This window comes from Hippocampus zosterae, chromosome 14 (genome assembly GCF_025434085.1).
Source record: "Hippocampus zosterae strain Florida chromosome 14, ASM2543408v3, whole genome shotgun sequence".
NCBI lineage: Eukaryota > Metazoa > Chordata > Actinopteri > Syngnathiformes > Syngnathidae > Hippocampus > Hippocampus zosterae.
The window spans coordinates 17,554,284-17,578,550 of NC_067464.1; the positions used below are offsets into that span (position 1 = coordinate 17,554,284).

Consider the following 24,267-nt stretch of genomic DNA (forward strand, 5'->3'; position numbering starts at 1 on the left):
CGTCTTTTATACTGTATCTCTGAAACAAACAAACAAAAAAAGACAGCTGAACTGTATTCATGAGAATAATTAAACTTTTCATGCACCCTGCAACCTGACAACATGATAAGCTGTCCACTGTAGTAACCGCTGTCCCTGAAAGGGTTAAACAACTAAAACCATTAATACTCATCAATCAAATGCCATTCTCTTTGGTCATTACACTCAGTCACAGACCAAATATGATTTTGATGACTTTATCATATGAGACATAATGTATGTTATATCTGGTGACAGGTGGGGGTGGAGGATGGAATGCCAGTGCTCCTGTCAGTCAGGGCGGCAGACCTCTGCTGTTGGGGGGACAAGGAGGACAGGCCTGTCAAAAGTTCTGGCAGACACGAGGTGGCTTTGGGGGTGGTGGAGGTGGCTGTATTGCCGGAGGTGGTGGTGGAGGCTACAGAGGTCAGTAAAAGAGACTTTTGTCTATCACTTTTTATGAAGTGTCAAAACGTCCATATTCTTGATGGAAGATTCATTTTGACAGTGTCATTTTTTTTGTATGAATGTTACACCTGGAGCAAAATATTTTTGGAAAATGTTACATCATAGTTAACACGTGAATATGTTTTCCACCAGAGTGTAAGATTATCTCTACCAAGCATAAAAGCACAATAAAGGCCATTTATTGCTGTCCACAAACAGACACCCATACAAGGCCAGGTAGGCTTGGCTCCGACAGTTTTTAATGCACCCCATTATGTACTTGTACATGTATATGCTTTTGTGGGTGAGTAGTCGTAGCAGGGTGCACTGGTCATAGGGTTGGCATGGTGGTTACCCCATCCCAGTCTCATCTTCTGGGCGGTGATCCGGTGGCAAGGTCCCTGGCAGTGGATTCAGTGCTCTCAAATGGTATCTCATTGGGGTGGGCGCTTTGTCCCATCCCTCCCTCTCAGATGGATGAGCCTGAGTTCACCTGTCCTAATTGTGCCTGCGCAGGAACTCCAGACACCAGATGGATAACATGCATGTGTGATGGTGTTCAGTAATGTCAAGTCAAGTCAAGTCAAGTCAACAGTATTTATAGAGCGCTTTGAAACAGCCATCGCTGCATACAAAGTCCTGTACATGGAGCGATTTAACATACACAATAAACAGTAAGACGAAATGGTAATAAAGGCGGTAGAAAGCACCAAGCAGTAAAATCATGCTGAGTCGAACGCCAAGGAATACAAGTGGGTTTTGAGGAGGGCTTTAAAGATGGGCAGCGAGGAGGCTTGCTGAATGTTCAGTGGGAGGTCATTCCAGAGAGAGGGACCAGCAACAGAAAAGGCTCGATCCCCTCTGAGCCTCAGTTTAGTTCTTGGTACAGTACTTCTAACAAAGACTGGTCCACAGACCTGAGGCGCCGGGCAGGTGTGTAGGGGCGGATGAGCTCAGAGAGGTAAGGTGGCGCGAGATTATTTAGAGATTTGAAAACAAAGAGGACGATCTTGAAAATAACTCTAAAATGAATGGGGAGCCAATGAAGGGATGCCAGAGTAGGAGGTGCTGATTTTCATCCCAACCGCTTCACACTCGGCTGCGAAATGTATCTCTATGGAGACGCCTACCGGGCCTAGTTGCTTGGTGTGGGGCTACTCTCACATCGATTTTGATTAATTCCTTGGACAGTCCTCTCATTTTCATTCTAAAGACCAGAGAGGTATTTTGGAACTGCATAACCACTTACACCACCGGTGTGTAGCGCTGCCAGGCTCACTATCCCTGTCCTGTCCTATTTTCTACTCTCTGTGTTCCTTCCATAGGATATTATTAATGAAATCCATCTCCTATGCAACGCTAAAGTAAATATATACTGACATGGTTTGAATCTGCATTGCAAGATGTGTGCGGGGTTTTCATCTTATTCCCATGACAAAACAAATTTTCTCCGCATCCTCATTCCTCCCACATTTAAAAAACAGGCATCCTAGCTTAATTGAATATTGATTGTTTATTTCTGCACTGTAATTGACAGCTGACAAGTCCAAGATTCACACTTCCTCTCTCCAAAAGTCAGATGAGATTATTTTCCAGCAACTGTAATGAGAACAAGCAGTCTAGTCAATGGATGGATGGATGTTGATTACAATAGAGAGTTAATCCCTTGTTAATTTTCTTTCCAGGTGGTAACACATCATTAAATGACAATCCTAAACACGATGGTGATGATGGCACATCCCTCTTTGGTCCAACTGGAGATCCCTACCTCTTCCCTCTGAAAGGTGATCTTAAAACATGTTGCTGCTTCAAAAGTGTGCATGCATGCATACATACACACACACACACACACACACACACACACACACACACACATATATATATATATATGTATATACACACACACACTCAAACAGATAAACATTGTTGTTTTTAGCAAATAATTACGAACTTGGATTTTTATGGTGACAACACATTCCAAAAAAGAGCCTGGCTCAGTCTACCATAGCTCTCTGTAGCTCTCTCCAGACCTGTGATGTGAATTGGACACCAGATTGCACAGACTGCCATGGATGCGGAACACACGTTTAATGAGCAGGTGTTTGATTTTGAGCTATTCTTATTTTGGCAATAAAGGCTGGTAAGAACAGACAAACACCGTTTTCTTATCGCTGTGGTGCATTTTGCAGCTTTATCACTGAACAAAGTCATGGTGAAAGCCACCTTAGTCAAGTCGTTGAAAATTTGTTGATCAAAAACTAATGAACAACGGTGTAAAAATTGCCCACAACTACCTAGTTCCATGGAATAATGAGTGGGATCTGGAATGTTGGGTTCTTGAAAATAGAACTGATTAGCGCTGGAAGGTACAATAATAGCAGCTGAACTAAGAACCGTGAAATTAGGAATAGAAGCCTGACCGTGAACAAGTTGCACACACAGAGCCTCAACACGCCTCAAGTCAATGCTGTTATGGCCTTCATAACCTCAATAAAATGGTCCTGCTGACCCACCAGCATTTGCTAGTCGGACAAAACCTGTCCTAATTGCTGTACGTCCGCATGGTTCATTTTGTTCCCAGTTTTCTGCAATGATCGGACCAGATATAAAAATTTGAACACAAGTAAGAACAAGACACAACAAAAAAAGAGGAAACTCACAACAAGGAAAAACAGTCATCATTAAAAAAAACTACATGTTGACACTAAAACCAACAGAAAGGCGATGGACAGAGCCACAGTAGAAGAAGATATAGGGCACATAAACAAAAACCAAATCTATCTACAAGGGATAGAAAATGAGAACACAAAATCACAGAAGTTCTTCAACATAAACAAACTTTCTTGTGAAGACACAGGAAGGAATAACGGAACACAAAAGTCACAGAAGCACATAATAACCAACCTTAAATACTCCTGGAGCTGACAACGAGGCTGAATCCTAAATACCTTCCACTGGAGCCGCATCTAAATAGCCGCCATTGCTTATTGTCGGCTGGCGCAGTAGATTGATTGCAGTAAGGTGCTGCTCCGCCCACCAGTTAAACGCAACAACACTGAGGGCATCTCAACCCATGTATTGGATAACATATTATAAGATAAGATAAGATAAGATAAGATATCCCTTTATTTGTCCTGCTATGGGGAAATGACATGAATATGGTCATGTTGTGATTGGTCGGTTTCTTGTCATAATAAAACAATGATAGTAAAATGATTGAGGGCAGCATAGTACAGATGAATATGATTGCGATGCCCTCGTAAATATTGCACGCTTTTAACAAACAGCCCCTAATGAATCTATATTGGACCCATTTCTCATGTGCTGCGGCTGGCATCCCAAAAAAACAGGATAGAGATTGCTCTTCAGCTTCATTTAGCAGTTGTATATTGCTATGCAGGCACAAAATATGTATGGATGTGGTCCCTGCGAAAGGCAGATTACTTCCTTGATAAATCCACTTGCATCAGCAGATAGATCAACCAGTGTTCCATGAGAGATCATCAAGGATGCCACAGGAAATTATCCAATTGCACTTTTTAATTACAAGGTATCTTTTTTTCATCTATCAATGCTGGCAAAATAGTTACGGGCAGAAAAATTAAGTTTCCTTCCATTGAATGGCAGAAGCTTGGCTCAATCGTGGTTGGGAAACACCGCTCAGATACGATACATAAGGAACAGGTCTCTCATAACAAACATTTCAGTGTCGCTGCTGTTCATGCGCAGTAACAAAGCAACATTAGCTCAGAATACATGAGCTATATTGAAGATTGAATAGAATAATGATGCCACGTGTGCAATGATACATTACTGTATTTTCTGCATTACAAGGCGCTTCAGATTATAAATCGCACCTTCAGTGAATGGCCTATTTTAAAACTGTTGTCATATGCTGTATAGGGTGCACCACATTATAAGGCGCATTGAATAGAAGCTACAATAGTGGCTGTGGTAGTGCTATGCTTCCACTAGATGGAGCTGTGCTAAAGGGAATACAATACCGCTATCTTTATATAGAGCCTTCACAATCGCTGCAGCTGTAACAAAGCCATGAGAACACAAAGACGGACATATAAATACAATGGCATTACAAAAGAAATAAAAGACAAAAGTTCTAAAGACAATTAATTCAACAAAAATATACACAACCTCTTGGGCTCGCCATCCACAAGGGGCTAACTGTGACTTAGAAGTCTTGCTTGTCGCCTTCTTCCTTCATGTAGTCAAAAACTATGCTTTTGAGATGATCTTTGTTTCATAATGGCTGCGCAGAGCTCAGAAAGTTGTTGTCAGTTTGATTATGCATTGACAAATCCACATGTCAATTCATGTCAGGCAGAAAAATTTAGGTGACAATTGGTTCCTGCTAATAATCACCATTAGATGGCATCGGAACACTAACAGGGAAACAACTCAATGAGCAATATAAAGAGACTGTTAATGTCATATATAAAGCGCACTGGATTATAGGGCGCAAGAAAATTGAATGTTTTTCGGTGTGCCTTATATTGCAAAAAATACGGTCGTTTTTATTTTTTACCTGGCCTATAAAAATGTTCATTCACAAAAAATCAAACATTACCCACCAAAATAGTTTGTTTTTTGATACATTGCAACATGAGAGGGACAAACCTTTGGAAATTTAGAAAAACTTTCTCTTTGTGCACTTTAACAATTGGCCAAATACTGTGTACTGTATCGTGGGTTATAACTATACAAAACAATCCTCATACACATTCCTTCTGTCTGTGTTTCTCAATTAGCAATGGAGAGCGATGGAGAAGTGATCATCAGTCCAGTATGGAACTGCAGTTATTGCGAGAGCGGCGAATGTCACGAGGTAAGCGGCAAAATTGTCTGCTCCTGTGACGATGACCTCATGCTGGCACCCGACGGCACGTCCTGCATTAACTCTACAGGTACGACGCTTGTGTCATCTCACATTTCCCTTCCGGGGTCTGATCGTAATAGATTGAATTGAATCTAAATGTACCTTTAATGAACTGTGACTGTGAATAGAAAATGAATTAATCTGAAAATGTAATTATGTCTTCGAGGCTCAGTAATTTAGTGAATCTTTATCTTGGTAAATGTTATAATGTGTTTTTATGCATTCAAAATTACACATGCACACTGGGAATAATCACACTGTACCTAATGGTGTTATGAGCAACTGTTGCTCCAGATGTTGAGTGCCTTTCCAAGATTAGTCATTTATCTCTGCTCCAGCGTGATGAAACCTCTTATCATGTTCAGGATTTATGATAAAAGAGTCAGTCCCTTGTGAAGTTAAAGCGGATTTGGAATCTTTATTCATGATCCGGCGTTCTTGCAAGCGGCTCTGTCTATTTAAACCGTGTCAACCTTCACTAAAAATGAGTTCTGTCATGGGTTAAGCTTGAACAAAGGGCTAATTCGTGAAACCAATTCAGTTGCAATATTCTTCAATTACAATTGTTCATGTCAGATGAATACACTAATGTTGATCTGAAATAAATGGATACGGGAGATGTCCATATCATTACAATCAATATAATAGCGGTATTCAATACAATACAATATCTTTATGGCCTAGAGTTTCTCCTTGCCCTGATGATTTGCAAATGTATTCTCTGTAAGGACACGCAGCGCATTAATGGATGTCACTCGGTCAGAAAAGGTCACCGTCACAATATGGTCCCTCTCGGCGGGCACATTTGTTCCTCAGCTTGAACAAGAGCAAAGAGATTTTCCCGTCAAGTCAATGAGGAATTGATGTGCCGCACAGCCCCTCAAGCTTTCTTATGTCATCTCGTTCACATCATTAATTAAGGAGAGGATCAGAAAGGCAAAGGGAATGTTAATGGTTCTCTTGGGACGGTAACAACTGGAATGCTGTTTTCTTCCCTTGTCATGCAGAGGTGTCCCTGCTGCCTCCCCAGCCATCTCTCTCCCACCTGGCGCTCGGTCTGTCCGTTGGGACTTCGGCCCTCATCGCTGCACTACTGCTGGCCGTGTCTGGCGTCATGATAAGTAAATGTCCCATTGACGGCAAAAAGACACAAGATATTATATATACTGTATTTTTTAAACATCACGCTTTAAACTCGCTTCCACACTGCACATTTCCACGGGGTAGGACACAGAACGGCGCAGGGACAACAGCAACACAAGCCTATCTATAGTCTGTTTGCAAAGATACCAAGTCAAGTCAAGTCAAGTCAAGTCAACAGTATTTATAGAGCACTTTATACATACAAACCCATCCAAATGCAGGGATAATATATAAACTCTGAAGAGGAGGGCCTGAGGTAAGATTTGCACCGTGCTGCCCCTTATTCATTGACAATAAATGCCCCAAAATCTATGAAGTGTAGTATTTTCAGTGAGTCCTGCACGTTGGCACTAGCCAGCCTTTGTCTGCAGGTTTTCTGGACGATTGATCATGTCGAATCAGTGAGGGAAATCAATCACTCACTTATTTTGTGGGCAGTTTCGGCAAATAGGTGCACAAGAAGACAATCTGAAATGAGACAGTGGAGGTTTTACGCAGGATGGCACTCAATTTCCCGTCACACATATTTCTGAGCAAGTTGGAATGGAAATGTTTATTTGAAATAGCTCTGTAAAGGCCGTCTTTTGCTGGGTGTGAAAAATGGTCAGACAACACACCTTTGTTTTGATATGTTTGGTGTATGTGCAGCATTTCTATGAATTTCAAAGCAATGATGAATACTGCAAGTACCAACATGCATTGCAGTTGCTGGACGTAGCCTTTTTGGTTTGTTCAAATGGATCTTTCCATTTTTGTAAAAATGATGGATGATACAAGGTGACAATTAGCAAAAAAAAAAAAAAAAAACATCAACAAATTTCTGCCTTTACAGATATCACAATGCTTTGTGTTGATTAAGGCCTAAAGTAAAGTATTAATTTGACAGAGGTTTTGTGATTTCCTCCTTGGGTCTGTCTATTGGAATTTATCATAGATTGTCCATGCCTGTAATATTTTGGTTGGTGAGTGTGTGTATGCATATCACATAAAATAAAAAATAAAAAATAAAAAATGTTAAGCCTTTCGTATACAAGAAACAGGAGCAAAAAAGAAAACTTTGAATTGCAATTGAAGTAAACTTGCATGCAAGGAGACAGGTTAAATCGAACCGGAATTACTGCCGCTAAGAAGTTTCCAACTATTACCCCTTAAGCAAGGTCATGCTGTGTATCCTCACCTGATTATGCAGTTATCGTCTGCCATATGCAACCGGCAACTCCCTCCCCCCTAACACAGACACAGACACACAACATTTGCTCATGGCAAAGCGTGATTCTACAGTATCAGAGAGATAGAGGACAAAAAGAGACTGAACCAAGGGGACTTTATGATCCTCGCACTAAAGCAACAATTACCGTATATGAAGTTACACTTAACAGAATTAAATGCGTAGATTTTATGAGTGCTAAGAAAATTTCTTCAAACGGTGCAGTATTATGTCCAAGTCATGAAGCTCAGAGTTGTAGTTGACTGCAGGTTTTTGAGTTTCTGCCTCTGAATTTACCGATGATCCCCTTCTCACACCCACGCACACAAATGCAACATACATCCCTCCCGGTCCCCCTTGGACAGCACTTAATATATTGTTGTCAGAACAAGAAGCCCCTGCAGCCAGTGCACACGTTCAATTGCCCAGCAGCTCTCGGACCATTATTGCCAGACATGCACTCATCAGGCCATCATCTCCTCCACATGCGCACCCACGCGCCCCCTCATAGTTGGAGTGGAGAGCTTACACACACGCACACACGTATTCAGACTCCCACCTCTGCTCACTGGCAAGGCAGGGGGTGAGGACTACCTCTGTGCGCCAATGAAATGTGCTAATGATGGATGGCAGCTTAGCTGGAGGCCGACAAATCTTCCACAGTAGACACTACTTGTTAAATAGCTCCTCTAAACACATACACTTTTCAACAAAAACGCACACATTAACTGTTCTCACTTGGACTAATGTGTGCATAGCACAGGTCAGTGCTGTATCAGTGCTGTATCAACTTCCTTTCAGCTGCTTTACCCCCATTTGCCTACGTGAGTTGTTTTCATATGTGATTTCATCTCGCTTTTAGTGATTTTGTTACTGTTCTACATTCGGACTACATTTGAAAGACAAATATCGCAACGATGATTGCTGCCAAACAGAGAGAGAGAGTTTCAGCTACAAGATGGTTATAAAGCTTGTTGTTGTTGAAAGACTTGTTATTTTAGAAAAATGTATATTCCTCTCCAGTGTACAGACGTAAACACACAGAGCTGCAATCAATTCAGCTGGAGCTACAGAGTCCAGACTGCAAGCTCAGTAAACTGCAGGCATCGACCATCATGACCGACTATAATCCAAACTACTGCTTTGCTGGCAAGACGGCGTCAGTCAACGACCTGAAGGAAGTGCCACGACGCAACATCTCCCTCGCCAGGTGAATAAAACTACAGGACACACTTTATATGTTACTAGCAGTCAGTATTTGCCGGCATGTTTGTTAATATTGCATCAAGGGTAGAGCATGCTAAATTTTAGTGATGGGAAAATAAAGCTTCAAGCTGCTTCATAAACCAGTTGTATTTTATGACTCCTCTAAATGACATTTTTGGTTGAAGAATATCTTCAGAAAAGGCACGTCAATGTGTTGTCACACATTGTCAGCCCTATGTGAAAGGGCTGACAATGTGAAGAGAATGCCATCTAGAAGAGTCCAAAAAATACAACAGGATCCCCGGAACATCACATTCGCACCTATTCTCAGTTTCTCTTTAATATTTTTGTGTAACTTCCAATTGTCATCACAATTTTTTTTTTAATGGGGTTGGCGAAATCTGCTTTTCAGCCCTTCCGCCAGTAGATAAATAGAGAATTCTGCCCAAAGTAATCCATGTAAAAGTGACTGTAAATGCTTGATGCAAAAATTTCTCGCCAGGGGTCTTGGTCATGGTGCTTTTGGTGAAGTGTATGAGGGGTTGGCAGTGGGAATACCTGGCGAACCGAGTCCACTTCACGTGGCAGTTAAGGTGATGTCTCTCCCTTCCAAAACTGTTTCCTAAAGGCTTTGGCACGTGTGTACGAAAAATGTTTTCTCATGATAGAAGACTATCGAAAATAACCTTCTGATTCTTATTTCATTTGCACACTCGCTGAAATGAGTCCTTTGCAATGAGCTCTTATGTTTTTGTATGAAAACTAGACTCTCCCTGAGGTTTGCTCAGAACAAGATGAACTGGACTTCCTTATGGAGGCTCTAATCATCAGGTACCAGACATTTTGTCAATTCTCCAAAATATTTGCTCGTGCAAAGTCAACATATCCAAGGCTTTCCTTTCCTATATTTTTGCTTCTGTAGTAAGTTCAGCCACCAGAACATTGTGCGGTGTGTAGGGGTCAGTCTGCAGGCAATGCCTAGGTTCATACTACTGGAGTTGATGACTGGTGGAGACCTCAAGACCTTCCTCAGGGAGATGAGACCTCGAGTGGTAAGACATTTATTAGCTCATCATTGTTCATGTGGCAAATATAGATGCAATTTGGGACAAATATTGGGACACTTTGCCTTGACACATTTGGGAACTGCCTGACGAAAGACAGCTCTTCGGAGATAACGGGTGTTGGTCAAAATGGCCCGGCTCCGAAACTCTGTTCTAATCCACCTCAAAGGTGTTTGATTGGGACTGAGATCAAGGTTTCTGCAATGGACCACACCCCATGAGAGGAGAGTATTGGTTGCTAGTCAATCACAGGGCACATATAGCCAAACAACATTCACACCCATTTTCAAGCACAGGGCACATATAGCCAAACAACATTCACACCCATTTTCACACTTATCGTCTGACCACACAAACGCAAAATTTAATGCAAACATCAGGCACTTCAAAAATGCCCTCTTTTATTTGAACTCATGTGTGAATGCAATGCACTGGTATGGCTCTTTCTTAGGAGCAACCGTCCAGCCTGACCATGGTTGACCTTCTCAATGTAGCGCGAGACATCGCCAAAGGCTGCCAGTATCTGGAGGAGAACCAATTCATCCATAGGTATCTTAATCCCTACATTTTATAAAGGAAAAACATTTAGCATATGGATGAGTTCCAGAATTTGTATTCTTAAGAGATACCACAGATGGGAAAGAAAACAATGCATACATTGTGAATATGGAATGCAAATGACAGAAACAATTTTCACAGATTGCATGAACAAGAATTCAGTTTAATGTGACTACACCTGCTAAAGTTGAACAAAAGGACACATTTTGCCTCTGATATTATAGTTAAGAGGACGAATAAGAAGTTTATAAACAAGGCAACAGACAGTCTATTTCTTTTATATCCAGAAGCATTATATTCAGAAAACAATGGATGCAACCTGGAGATTTTAAAGAGACTCTCTTTGAACCCCCAAATCATTGTTATGGACCTCACATGGAAGGTCAAGTATAAGTCAATATGGGGAAAGGTCAAATTTCCTCCCACAGTCACATCAAGACAATTGAATTGTATCTCCCTTTCAGGTCAGGTATTAGCCATTGATAAACGAGGCCTATTAAACCGAATTTGCTCCCACATGGAGCAGTAAAGCCCCATCAATCCACCTAATGGCTGCGTCTTCAAACATGGCTCACTGGCCTTCGATACAGCCCGTCTTTCTGCATGTATTGAAATGGGCACTAACGCTCTCCTTGTGGACATTTACCACTTTTATGAAGGTGCGTTCTCTTGAGTTGGAGGAAAGGGCAAGTGAATGAGGTCAGATGGGCAAATATAAAAAAAAGCGGTGAATATCCCATACTTCCTTTGAAAAGGCTAGAAATTAGAAACGCATACGTGGAGTGCTACTCTCAGGGCAGTAAAGTGCTGTTCGGGCTAACCAAAGCTCTTTAAATAGTCAATAGTTTAACAGCAATCACAAAGAGAGAGTTCTTTGCAATGCTGCAGGAAAACGAGCCTTTGAAACTCTTTCTAATTCACTGTGAGTAATGTCTACAGTGAGAGGCCTGTTAACATTGTTTTAATAAGTGGCTAGACTCCCATTACTGCGCCGCACGCACTTCTGCTCTGTGCCCTTCCCTGAAGGCTTGTCTGTGAAAGCTCTTGCTGCATTCCAAGGCTTGTCCTTGCCTACCAGCAGAATCAAATCATTAGCATGACTCCTTCCAAGCCATTAAGCAAGGACTACGGCAGTCATATTAGTCTGCACCAATGTACATTTGTGTGTATGTGATTCCATGCGTTTTATCGGGAAGACCTAAGGAAAGAAACATAACATGCCCACTGCGAAATAGATAGACTGCCTGGTATTGAATAGGATTGTCGTTAGGTCCCAAATGTCGGTACTCATGTGTACTACTACTGTAAATTGTTTGGGTAATAAATGCTCATTAAAATGACGTATTGTCCGCACAATAAGAGTATTTTGGAGTATAAGGCGTACCTTTAATGAATGGCCTATTTAAAAATATTTTCATATATTGGGTGCACTGGATTATAAGGCACATAGAATAGAAGCGACCATAGTGCGTTATGCATCCACTAGATGGCGCGACACTAAACACACAATACAATAAAATACAGCTATATTCATATAGAGTCTTCACAGCCGCTGCAGCTGTAACAAAGAGCTTTAAAGAACATTTAAAATACTACGTCCAAGAAATCAGAATGCTGATCCATTTGTAGCTCCCTCAGGATGTAGCATGAAGCATGACACCAAGTGCATAAAAATACAGGGTTTATTCCTTGGCAACTCATGGGAACTGGTCAGAAACATGGACATGAAAAATATAAATACAAATGGCATGACAAAACAACAAATGAAAGACAAAAGTTCTGAAGACAATTGATTCAACAAAAAGGTACACAAACCTCGTGGGCTCACATCCACAATGGGCTAAATGTCCTTTGAAAGTCTTGCTTGTCTCCTTCCTTTATTTAGTCAGTAGTTAACTCTGCTTTTGGTATTATCTTCGTTTCATCATGGCTGCGCAGAGCTGACAAAGTTGTCGTCAGTTTGAGTGTGTGTTGTTCGAATGCACATGTCAATTTGTGTCAGGCAGAACCCGTTACAATTGGTACCTGTTAATAATCACCACTGGATATAGGAATAGGAACACAAACAGGGAAACAACTCAATGGGGAATATAAGGCGCATCGGAATATAAGGCACATTGTCTGTTGATTTTAGTCCTTCCTGAATTATTCAATATACATTTCTTGAATAATTTTCAGTCTCTACGGGCACAATGAAGGGATGCAACACCGCAGACCATGTCATAAAAAGACTCTCTGTTCCACTCCATCTGAGCTATTACTACATCCCCATTGTGTCATTTCACATCTACATTCATCAGAGGACGGCTGTCTGAAGTCCGCACATGCTATGATTGGTCATCTTGCTTCCAGTTGTGTGTTTTGCAGCTCTGCCCCAGTCTCATGATTCCGTTAGAGCAGTGTGTCACATGCTGTTATTTTGATGTTCAATTCTGGCAATTTATTAGCCCTGGTGCCCATTTGTCTCGCCCGATGAAAAGATGTATGCACTCTGCTCTTTGACGTCTCTTCAGAAGAAAGTCATGCGACTCGGGATTCAGTACAATGTGTTTTCCTCCAAAAACGAGTGTAGAGAACAATGTGTGCACTGAAATATTCTTACTCAAAAAAATAACAAACCCAGCCATGTGAAAAGAACACTTTTATGTTTTTTCTCATCTTAGTCACCGTTTGTATTTGCAGGAAGCTATGAGTTTTAGCAGCAATGCTGATGGCAACTTATTAGTTACACTGAGCTTCTGATCCAATGTGGGAGTATGTGCCTGTGTTTCAAGTGTGAAAGACGGGCAAATATATGAACTACTCTGATAAACTTCTTGCAAAGATGAGACCTCAAGGAACTTGGATAACAAATTGTGTATATTTTGACACTTGACTCTGCGTGTATTTTTCATTATTTAGGGACATTGCGGCTCGTAATTGCCTGCTGACGTGCAAAGGACCAGGTCGCGTGGCCAAGATTGGAGATTTTGGGATGGCTCGAGATATTTACAGGTAAGAATTTTCCACAACACAATCTAATTATATTCAGCAGATTAATATATGAACGTTTTTGCGACAATGTTTTTTGTATCACTTTAGACCAGTGAATGTGCATCTGAACTTGGTGGGTTCAGTACCTTTAACAAGGTTAAGAACCACTGCTTTAGATGTATACTTGGAGAGACTTATACCCTTTTCCCACCGGGTACTAGTGATCCGTGGTGACACGCAACTATTGTCCCTTTACCATTGACCAACTGAAGGCGATTCTGCACCCCTCCAACCCCCTTCCACCACTTTGCGTCTGGTTACGTCACGACGCTGTGATTGCGTAGATGATAGTGCGACAGATTTCTTGGTGGTAAACAAAGCAACATGGAAGCGAGTGTTCTTTCTCCTATCATGTTTTTATCGTCCTCAAAATGGTCAAAAAGCAGCGGCAGATCAACTCTTTGCTACTATTCAGACAACGTAGACGATGTGAATTTTTGGCCGAAAATGAGGGTGGGCCGTGCTATATACGAGGCTGATGGTGCGCGATGTTATGACGCATCACGTACCGCCCTATGTCATCACATAATTACCAGGAAGTCCCATGTTAGGCTTTCAAACTGCATCGGAAGCGATCATAACCCGCCTCCCATGGCGTACTGGCGGACACGGATCAACACTGGCCAGTGAGTTTTTCCTACTGCCCAAAAAAGCATGTTTACCCATGGTTTTTGCGGCAGTGGGAAAGGGGTATTAGTTTTACACTTACTGAACATATTACAGATAGCCTATATCACATCAAAGTGTTTATAAAGGCCTTTGAGGGTTTGATAAAACTGCTTTATCAATTATATCCTGTCAACAGCAATTGGCTAAAATGCATTGTCCCATGGGGCGCAGCAGTAGCCCATTTCTCGACTCCTTAGGGCTAAAGCTATACTCTCACTGCAGGTAGATTTTAATACTGTTTCCAGAGTCGCAAGGCTGCAAGTATGTCCCCAAGTCGTAAAAGTCAACTGTTCAGGATCCAAAAGCAGGATTATTTATGAATTGGAACATTTTATTTGCTTTCTGATGAGATTCGAAGTGCTGTGGTGATACTCTTGACATTCAATCGTGTAGTTACCGCTATACCTGTATTATCAAAAGATCATTGAGCTTATGTTTACACTTGCTTTTGTTCTTTTGCCAAACATCGAGTATAATCAAAATGCAGAATGATGCCTTATTGACAGAGGCGCAGACACAAGCACAATAGAAGCCAATCTATTCAATCAATAGATCTGACAGTGTCAATTAATATCGACTATTTTGTCTGAGCGGAACCTTTAAAACAAGTCTTGCATTGGTTTTCATTAGATTGCATATTCTGCATGCCCCTAAATTTGTGACCACTCAAGTGCAGAGTTTATTATAGAAATGAATTGTTGCACTGTCCCTGAGGCTCATTAAGTTCTGTAAATGTTGTAAACTTTACCTCCAAGGGGCTTTCTCAGTCCGGCTTCTAATCACAACAACCATTCAGTAGCCTCCAAGCATCACAAGATTCTCATCTCAAACATTTTAACACGGCCAGTGCAGTTCCACATGATGCCACGAGTTCCCAATTCAGTAGGGAAATCATCCTCGGCTTTCATCTGAGAGAGACTAGAGCAGGGGAAATGTGTCAAAACATGCAGCTGTATCATTGCAGCATTCTGTGAAAAAAGTCTTATGTGAGGGCAGGGAAGGGTCCAAAGTCACATCCGGTTAAGGCGGTTGCTCAATTGCCCCCCGGGTGCCACATTAGGAGAGTTTGATTTAATTGCTGATGTCAGTTTTGCAGGTGCCTCGCCAAGATTTTGCTTTTTTATTGCAGCCTCCAGCAGTTGTGCTCAGACTTGGATTATCTCTGCTTTTATGTGCAAAAGAATGAGAGGGTACCTCATGCTCAGTGGCGCTTCGCTGTCTGCAAGTTCTCTTTGCTGTTTCCTGGTGCGGCCCTTATTTGTGCGACAAGGGACATGCAAGTCCTTTTAAGGCCATCGCAGTGAGAGTAGGGAAGGAGCTTAATGTCATATTTTTATATTCTGAGAGGAGAGCCGCAGGCGCACACACGTGCTGGTATTCTTCACACAGAGACTTGCACGCATGCGGGCACACAAGTGAAGCCCCCCCCCAAAAAAAAGCTTGTCAGGGCTACACAGTCGATTAGGTGGTGAGGGCCTCTGCCTCAGAGTCGAAAGGTAAAGTAATTACAACATTTCAATGTTGAGTTTGCATGTTCTCCCCATGTTGCATGCCCCCCCCACCCCCTAAAAATTATGCAGCTTAGGTGAAATGAAAACTTTTGAGTTGCACTTAAGTCTGAAGGTGGCCCATTTTGTTTGCCTGGAATGCGAGACAGTCAACAGCAAGACACAAGGGAATGTGTTGAGTGAGGCAGTGATGATGCACATTTTTTTCCCTTAAACTCTCTATACAAACCACTTTATTTTAGTTTTTCTAACTTTATTAGTTGAGTGTTTTTAGGTATTGCCATCTCTAATATGTTTGTCCTTCTCTGCTGCTGCTTTGTTAATGGCCCTCATGTCTTTTTAATGTGCCCACCCTGTCATTGGTTTGATGGCTGTCCCACAAGCGAGGCAGCAATTGCCTGCTGTGATGGGGCACCGTGCTTTTAGCATAAACAAGGCACGCCTTCCTCGGTATGCCTAAGTCAGGTAAATTGATTTGGCCAGTGCTTGTCAAAGCTACTGGCTCATGTGTTTCTTTAAGACGATACGGAAAGAGGAACACAAAATAATGTTTTAATCACGTAAACATTGACTTTGCGTCGTTATGCTCTTAATTGGAAACAGATTTATGTCGCCGCGCCTCATCAACTCATCCTGTCCTGCATTCCGACCGTCACTATCACCAGTGTTCATTCATTCATCTTCCGAACCGCTTTATCCACACAAGGGTCGCGGGGTGTGCTGGAGCCTATCCCAGCTGTCTCCGGGCAGTAGGCGAGGGACACCCTGAATCGGCTGCCAGCCAATCGCAGGGCACACAGAGACGAACAACCATCCACCCTCACACTCACACCTTGTGTTTCAGACCAAATTTCCGCATGTTGTCTCCACCATGAATTACTACATTCTAACTGCTTGATGCATTAATTTCTCTGCTCTGTTTCTCCTGGACTCGGTGGTTGCTTTAAAAAAAATAAAAATTAAAAGGCAGATTTTCCCTGCCCTATCTGCAATTCTAAAAATAATAAACATTACTTTGACACAAAGATAACTTTATTTTTTAATAAACATGACATACTCGGCTGTAAAAAAAACACAATATTATATTTACCTGTTTGTATCATTCACTAAGGAAAATCAGGATGCCGATAGATAGATGGGGGGGGTAAGAAACAGGATTTGATCTGTTTCTTCTTCAGTAGTTGCTTCAAGCCTTTCCTGTGCACCGCTGTTTATATGGCGCCTCCATAGTGGCGGAACACTGCTACTGCAGTTAAAATATGCCACTGCCGCAGAGGGACGTCAATCTCTCAATCAGCCCAGCTACAGCTTTACATTGTGTTGAGCGTGATCAATCGGTCTGGCTGGGGGCAGCAAAAAAATAGCAGGGAGGCTATTTTGAAAGCAGAAAAACCCTGGCAACACTCGTCAAAATATCCACACTTTAACTTTTATGTTTCACGTTGCCTTTGGAGGTCGGGTGGTCCAGTGATTAGTGCGTCAACCTCACAGTGCGAGATACCGGGTTCAATTCCAGCTCCAACCGCCCTGTGTGGAGTTTGCATGTTCTCCCCAGTTTTCTCCGGTTACTCCGGTTTCCTCCCACATTACAAAAACATGTATGGCAGGATGATTGAACACTTAAAATTGTCCCTCGGTATGAGTGTGAGCGTGGATGGTTGATCATCTGTGTGTGCCCTGCGATTGGCTGGCAACCAGTTCAGGGGGTCCGCCGCCTACTGCCTGAAGACAGCTGGGATAGGCTCCAGCACCCCCCGCGACCCTTGTGAGGATAAGCCGATCACAAAATGAATGAATGAATGTTGCCTTTCTTTGTAGTAATCCTCTTTTTCCATGACAATCACAACATGTTTTTGTGGTTCAATAAAAAAATTAAAAATAAGAAGAAAATAAATTAATACATAATACAGTACAGCATATTGTTTATGGAGTCTCAACACCCAATAGAGGTTTCCAGTTTTTCCGTTGCAGTTTTTAGATGTGTGGTGCCCAATCACTGGATGTGCGTGGAAAAGTTGATGTTGTTTTAGTCATAGCACACTGTGTGCGGCAAACCCAAGTTGCAGTAATATTTGTTGTTTTTCGCAGAGCATAAAGAAATTTTCCTGATGTTTATCTGTAGATAGTTGCAATGTTTTTGATTGAGGGGTGGGGGGGACTGGGAGTGTTTGAACTCATTTTTCAATTCTGAAAAGAAGATGCTTGTTTGCAGCTCACGTCCCCCAAAAATTGTCCACCGTGTATTCATTATATTAACGGCAACCTTGAATTATACAATTTCATATGTGTCAGAAAAATTTATTAACCAAACATGTCGAACCAAAAATGCAAACCAAAATATGCCATCTGCATAAGTGTTCAGTACATATTTATTGCGTGTACTGTGGGCCAGTGCCCTGCAAAGGGTATGTTGGCACCTGATGCGAGCAACGCGTCAACGGAGGGGGGTGTTGGCGGCTGTGGATGAACTTTTACCCCATCGGAAACCAATCGCCAGCTGGTGGTGCGGGGATGTGGGTGTTCAGGGAACACATGCCCACCTGCCTTGTTTGGATGCGACCCTGAGTGGCAAATGTAGTCCACTGCTGCGGAGCATGCACTCAGCTGTCAGCTTCAATTTAAAAAAAAGCACTACATCGCTTAAAATACGCTGTACTGGAGATATTATGCCGAATGACAGTGAATGAAAGTACCGGTAGTTATTTTACCTGGTGAATGTGATTTTTGTTCCTGAGCCTCAATGCAGAATCGGCACGTCAAAGCTGTAGACGACACCTTCATCTGTCGTCTATGAGGCGTGAACAATGTTTGTTTTTAATATAGTTCGGCATGCATCATTCAATGTTCTGTTTTTTTTCTGAAACTATTATTTTCTTAGATTTACCCATGGTATAACTATTGGCAGTCAAATCGCACAATAAATCATGACGCCAGGTGTCACACATTGGTGGTTGTGCCACATGTTTTGAGTGACAAAAAAATTAATTCATTAACATGTTTTACTTTCATGTTGCAAGAGCACTATAACCTTTAAATGTAGAATTACATTTGAGAGTCGAATTAACAGAGGCCCTGTGTAGAAGGATCAAAGATGCATGCGGCTCTCAAGTCGCCGAGCTATCGATAGTTCCCATCACGATTACCACTGAATCCAGATCCGAAGACTTGTCCTTATAAACCCCTCTAGCTGACACCTCGTGACTTAGATGTTGATGCGGGTTCATTCTTCTTGGAGGAAACCAAGGTCGGCAGCCGCGTGATCAGTCATGGCCGTCACTCAGAGGGTGCTTTGAGCAAGCAGGTCCGCATGAATTAGGCTTGGACCTCCAACATTGTTCACAATTAGAACAGGAAGACAACGTTAAAAATGGCAAAGACCCAGCCCAGACAAAAAAAACGTTTAAAAAAAAATGCCCTCGCCTTTTTCCCTTGATAGATTGGCACTTCTCATGGCCTTCCCCTTACCGATATATTTATACAATGCGATCATGCTTTTGGATCAGAGCACTGACAGCTCAGAATTAATTATGCATGTCAGGATTCTTTTATCCTTCTGTTTAAGGCTGTTGCTATGGCAACAGTCAAAGCAAGTAACTCTGGTTTTCATTGTTTTATGATTTCTGATTGCATAATTGTGTGTGTGTATGTGTGTGCGTGCGTGTAGAGCAAGTTATTACAGGAAAGGTGGTCGTGCCATGCTCCCAGTCAAGTGGATGCCACCTGAAGCCTTCATGGAGGGCATCTTCACATCAAAAACTGATACATGGTGAGCACCTCATCCTCTCTGCCCAATAAATATTCACAAAGGTAAACCCGCCATCATTTTCATGCCATATTCCAATGTTTTGCATTCGCACTTGTGCTGTCGATGTCTGTGATCCCTTCAATCCTCTGTCCTTCAGCGTGCCCAACTCAGATTGTTTTTGTTGTTTAAAGTCTTTATCTTGGCTCTTGTAAATCCCCTCGTTATCCTTTATAGCTGTAGCTTTGATGGCGCTTGTGATATGACTTGATTGTCCTTTTCACCCTGTTTCTTTTTTTCCTCCATAATCACCAGGTCATTTGGGGTTCTTCTCTGGGAGATCTTCTCACTGGGGTACATGCCTTATCCGAGTCGGAGTAACCAAGAAGTTTTGGACTTTGTAACCAACGGTGGGAGAATGGACCCACCCAAAAACTGCCCTGGGCCTGTGTACGTAAATCTGAACGCACATGCAGTGTTTGTTGCATATCAATGCAAAAGATGGTGGTGTAATCTGTTCATCGGTCCATCCAATTTGACTATGACTGACAGTTAAATGAAAGTGGGCAGGTGGCTTTTAGTGTGTGGCGTAGAGTACTTTTGAATGAGAATCCCCCTTAGAAGTTGTCAACTTGGCAAACAATTGCTGGAAAGCAAGTCCATCCTAGCTTTATTTCAGCCATTGGCATTTGTGATGCATCAAACTTGATAAGCATTCACTGCACTTAATGTACCTCAAAGTCCGTGGAGAGTTTTCAGTACAGTGAAACTCCTCTACAACGAAATCATGTTTGCAGCAAGAAACTTTTCACAACAGGGGGTCTTTCACTGTAGCAAATTGGATCTCAGATGTCAACACACGCACACACAAACGTATGTGTACTCTTTATTTTTATTCCAAGTGTGGTGGTTGCTCTTGCCGTTTCCAAACGAAGCAGTAGAGGTCGCTGTTGGATTACACTTCGTTGTAGTGAATCTCGTCACGAGGCAAAAGCAGAGAAAAAAAAATTAGTATGACGCAACAGGGTTTTTTTTCGTTGTATAGGGGGCAGGAAAGTGGGAATGGCGTTAATGCGTGAAAATTTTTTCACACTAGGAGGTATTTTCGCCCATCTAGGTTTCGTTGTAGAGGAGTTTCACTGTCCCTTAATTTGATTTATGGATGGCTCCTTTTAAAATGTTTTTTTAAACAATTGTTGAGTTTTTACTGCACAATAATTACGGTGCTCACAAGAAATGCACCTTTTTAAAACAAAACTAATACAAACCAAAACAAAGCAAAAAATTAATTAAAACTCTCAAGCACTCTCTGAAAACTAATTAAAACTATCTACAAAACAAAAACGAAATTTCAAAACAAAATGAAAACTAACTTTAATGACAAATCCAAAGCTATTATTACTTCGTAACCTTGATCTCGTCATAAATAGAAGCCGCTTTGACACAGGGAATCTGAACCCTGTTTTTTTACTGTTGTTCACGGCTGGCTGCTCTGTGTGTACCTATGCAGGTTGGGAGGTGTCGGAGCACCCCCAGTGTGGTGGCGAGTGTAGACTTGCCTGCCCAAACCATTTTGTGTCGAAAGCAATTTTCACTACACATTGTGAGAAGTCGAAATGGCTGTGTGAACCTGCAATGGCCCACTTGAGCAAGTTCTGTATGAAAGAGACAGGCAGATAAATGTCTATACGCGTGCATATTGTCCAATTTGCCATGAAAGCGGTTGTGGCAAAAATGTTTGTGTCATACTGGGGGATTTGTCGACTCTACACCATCATAAGACTCCTTACCCATTCTGCTTTTGAGATTGACATACCCAAAAGTTGGTCAGGATTACAAAAGTGCAATGTTCTCATGAGCGATGTGGTACTCGAAGCTCAATCCAAGAAGCACTTTAAAGGCCATTGAGGCAGACAAAGAAGCTATTACTGTTTTAGGATTCTGTGCTACGTAGCTCTGTCACTCCTTGAGTTTTGTACTTGCTGCAACTATCCAATAAAAAGAACTCCAGCATGTGAACCAACATCGTGGCTCAACATTATTATGAGAAAGGACCTATTGGACAGACACTGATTGACAAATGGCCTTTCAACCCGCCTTGATTATGTGGGGGAAAAATTGAAATATTCAATACTGGTGCCAGATGTCAAAATTTGACAGTGTGGTGACCGCAGAGTTCATCTCCAATCTGAGAGAAGTCAATTGAATGAAATAATGAGAGGAGGCAGCCATTATTGATGTCCTTGAGAACATATTAAAAACTGTTCTTCTGCGATAATTACTTCATTTGTACTCGGGAAGGGCTTCATATAAAACTAATGTACAGACTTGGAGAGATTTTTTTTAGAGACTTGAATATGAAGGGTTGGGGGATGACAAACAAAGTTTTTGATGAGGATCAAATAAACTGTGCAGTGGGTTGGTTAAAATGAATAATGCTGAAATCAGTATTACAGAAAACAAAATTCTGATAAAACATTTTCAGTAAGACTGCTTCATTTTAATTCCTGTTTGATTCCCTAGCCATGAGTCCCCGCCATACTGAAATGATGTTTAATTCACACATTCGCTTTTTGTGGTGGGTAACCATCCGTGGAAAAGAAAGCGCCTGGTTGTCTCTGGATGTAAACAGATTCATAAAAATGAAAATAACACACAATCATAACTTCTGTCCTGTTTGTGGGTCATGACATATTGCATCCAAATTAGGTGAGCATTTGCTCAGAATCGCCACACATCTTCGGTTTTTCCAGTTATCTTCATGAACATTGCAACAATGAGTTCATGTCTCTTCAATACTTTCTTGCATATCCACAGGTACCGTATAATGACTCAAAGTTGGCAGCACCAACCTGAGGACAGACCCAACTTCTCAACTATCCTGGAGAGAATTGACTACTGCGTGCAGGTAACAAAAGAGATCTTGATGATAACTGAACACAGAGGTACCTCTACTTATGAAATTAATTGGTTCTGGAAGAAATTTCTTAACTGGAAAATGTTGTAAGTAGAGACGTGTTTTCCATGTAAATGCCCTAATCCGTTCAAAGCCCACCAAAATACAGACATAAATGTTTTATAAAGTATAAAAATCCATAAAATTTTTAACAAATAAATGTTACAAAAATATTATTGCACAATAAATGAGAGTTGTGCATGATGTAAAAAAAACCTAAGTAAATATTTACTGAAATAACAATTTCGATTTTTCAATTTTACATGAACATTTTTCACTTGGAGCAGTTATTCACACATAATCTCTCACACAATATTACTATCCATCAACAGTGAAAACAATGTTTTGTCACACTACAGCTGCTTTAACAGCTTTTTTAATAAAATCAAAACAGAGCAATATAACATTATAAAGTGCACATCTAAGGTAAACTAGTACTCAGCCTATAGTAGATTTAAACCATGGTTGCATACTTCGTTTTTCTCAAGTTTACTTTGAACACAGCAGTCTGTTTCTGTATGTTTGTTGAAGAATAACGAGACACCGGACACCAGCTTTCATTATGTGCCGCTGTATTCCAAACTGCCCGCCGTACAAAAAAGCGCACGCATTTTCCCGTGCAGCTGGGGCAAACCATTCTGAACGGTGGAGGGGGCGGGGGGGTCACTCCCCCTAACACAGTCAGGCAAACACAGAGAAGCTCCACCCGCTCTTTTTACATGGACGCAGAACACTGTAACCTTCCACACAAAATAGTTCCAAACAAGTAACAATCGTGTCAGTGGCATACGTCTTATACCTGCATGATACACAGAGAGAGAGAAGAACAGATAACTTTGGTCTTGTCAGTGGAGCAATCGGGCAACTTTTTAAAAGTACACTTTCCATTCATAAACTCTTTAAGTATCCGTTTTCGGTGTCTCATGCTGCCGTGGCTGGCAAAACAGACATGGGCGTGGACTTCTGCAGCGCGCTTGTTGTTTTGTTCTGGTGTATTATAGAGCAACGTAACATCCGCTTGTGACGTGAGCCGCGTTAATCTCGCGAGAACAATTTTAATCCCGTTAAGATTCATTTAAATTAATGCCAATAAAAACGCGCTAAACTGACAGCTCTAGTTTAAATGTGTCCTCATCGTTTAGTTTTTTTGTTTGGTTTTTTTGCCCTCTTTAGTTCATATTCTCAGAAGTGTTTTTTGCCCGGCGTTTTGTAAAACGTTTGATTTTTAACAATGCCTCGAAAATGTCCAAGGCAAACAGCATAGTGAGCGATCACCCAACTGGTGAACACGTTTTCCTGGTGATTCACATTTACGTAAAACGATCGGAAAGATCGGAACGCCTCATGGCCCAAGGGACAAATGACGAGGACGCTGCATAGACACACATCTACAACTATACACATAGACTTGTGGCAGCAGTCCCTCTTAGCCAATGGGATGCCAGGATGATGCTCGGTAATAGCCAATGGCAAAGCAGCTATAAGTATGTTGCGTTCAGGAAACTCAGAGCTGCAACTAGTGGCCCATAATGTGTTTGTACCTTTCGTATCTTGAAATTTATTTCGTAAGAAGAGGCAATATTTTCCTCTTGAGACGTTTCTTTAACTTGAACATTTTGTATGAAGAAACGTTTGTAAGAAGAGGTACCACTGTGAGGCGATTTATTGTCTGTTGTCTTCCTTGACTCATATCGTGATTTCTGCATCAGATAATAAATACATGTTATTATCCACTCGCTGGAATTGAAAAGCAGAAACAACAATTATCGAGACAAAGTATCTCGTGGTTTACATAGAGTAATCGATGATGATAATGATAATA

The 24,267-nt window shown here is 41.6% G+C and overlaps 1 protein-coding gene across 2 annotated transcripts in view; it reads left to right on the forward strand.

Moving 5' to 3' along the window:
• alk (ALK receptor tyrosine kinase) overlaps nucleotides 1-24,267 on the forward strand; it is a 386,248-nt gene that overhangs the window by 358,284 nt on the left and 3,697 nt on the right. For both annotated transcript variants that reach the window (XM_052085650.1, XM_052085651.1), the window contains exons 16-28: nucleotides 277-444; nucleotides 2,151-2,249; nucleotides 5,232-5,387; nucleotides 6,367-6,480; nucleotides 8,733-8,919; nucleotides 9,418-9,508; nucleotides 9,682-9,746; nucleotides 9,838-9,967; nucleotides 10,431-10,528; nucleotides 13,439-13,531; nucleotides 19,412-19,513; nucleotides 19,805-19,939; nucleotides 22,307-22,397. In XM_052085650.1, coding sequence (XP_051941610.1) covers nucleotides 277-444; nucleotides 2,151-2,249; nucleotides 5,232-5,387; nucleotides 6,367-6,480; nucleotides 8,733-8,919; nucleotides 9,418-9,508; nucleotides 9,682-9,746; nucleotides 9,838-9,967; nucleotides 10,431-10,528; nucleotides 13,439-13,531; nucleotides 19,412-19,513; nucleotides 19,805-19,939; nucleotides 22,307-22,397 — 1,529 coding nt within the window. The remainder of the gene's footprint in view (nucleotides 1-276; nucleotides 445-2,150; nucleotides 2,250-5,231; nucleotides 5,388-6,366; nucleotides 6,481-8,732; nucleotides 8,920-9,417; nucleotides 9,509-9,681; nucleotides 9,747-9,837; nucleotides 9,968-10,430; nucleotides 10,529-13,438; nucleotides 13,532-19,411; nucleotides 19,514-19,804; nucleotides 19,940-22,306; nucleotides 22,398-24,267) is intronic.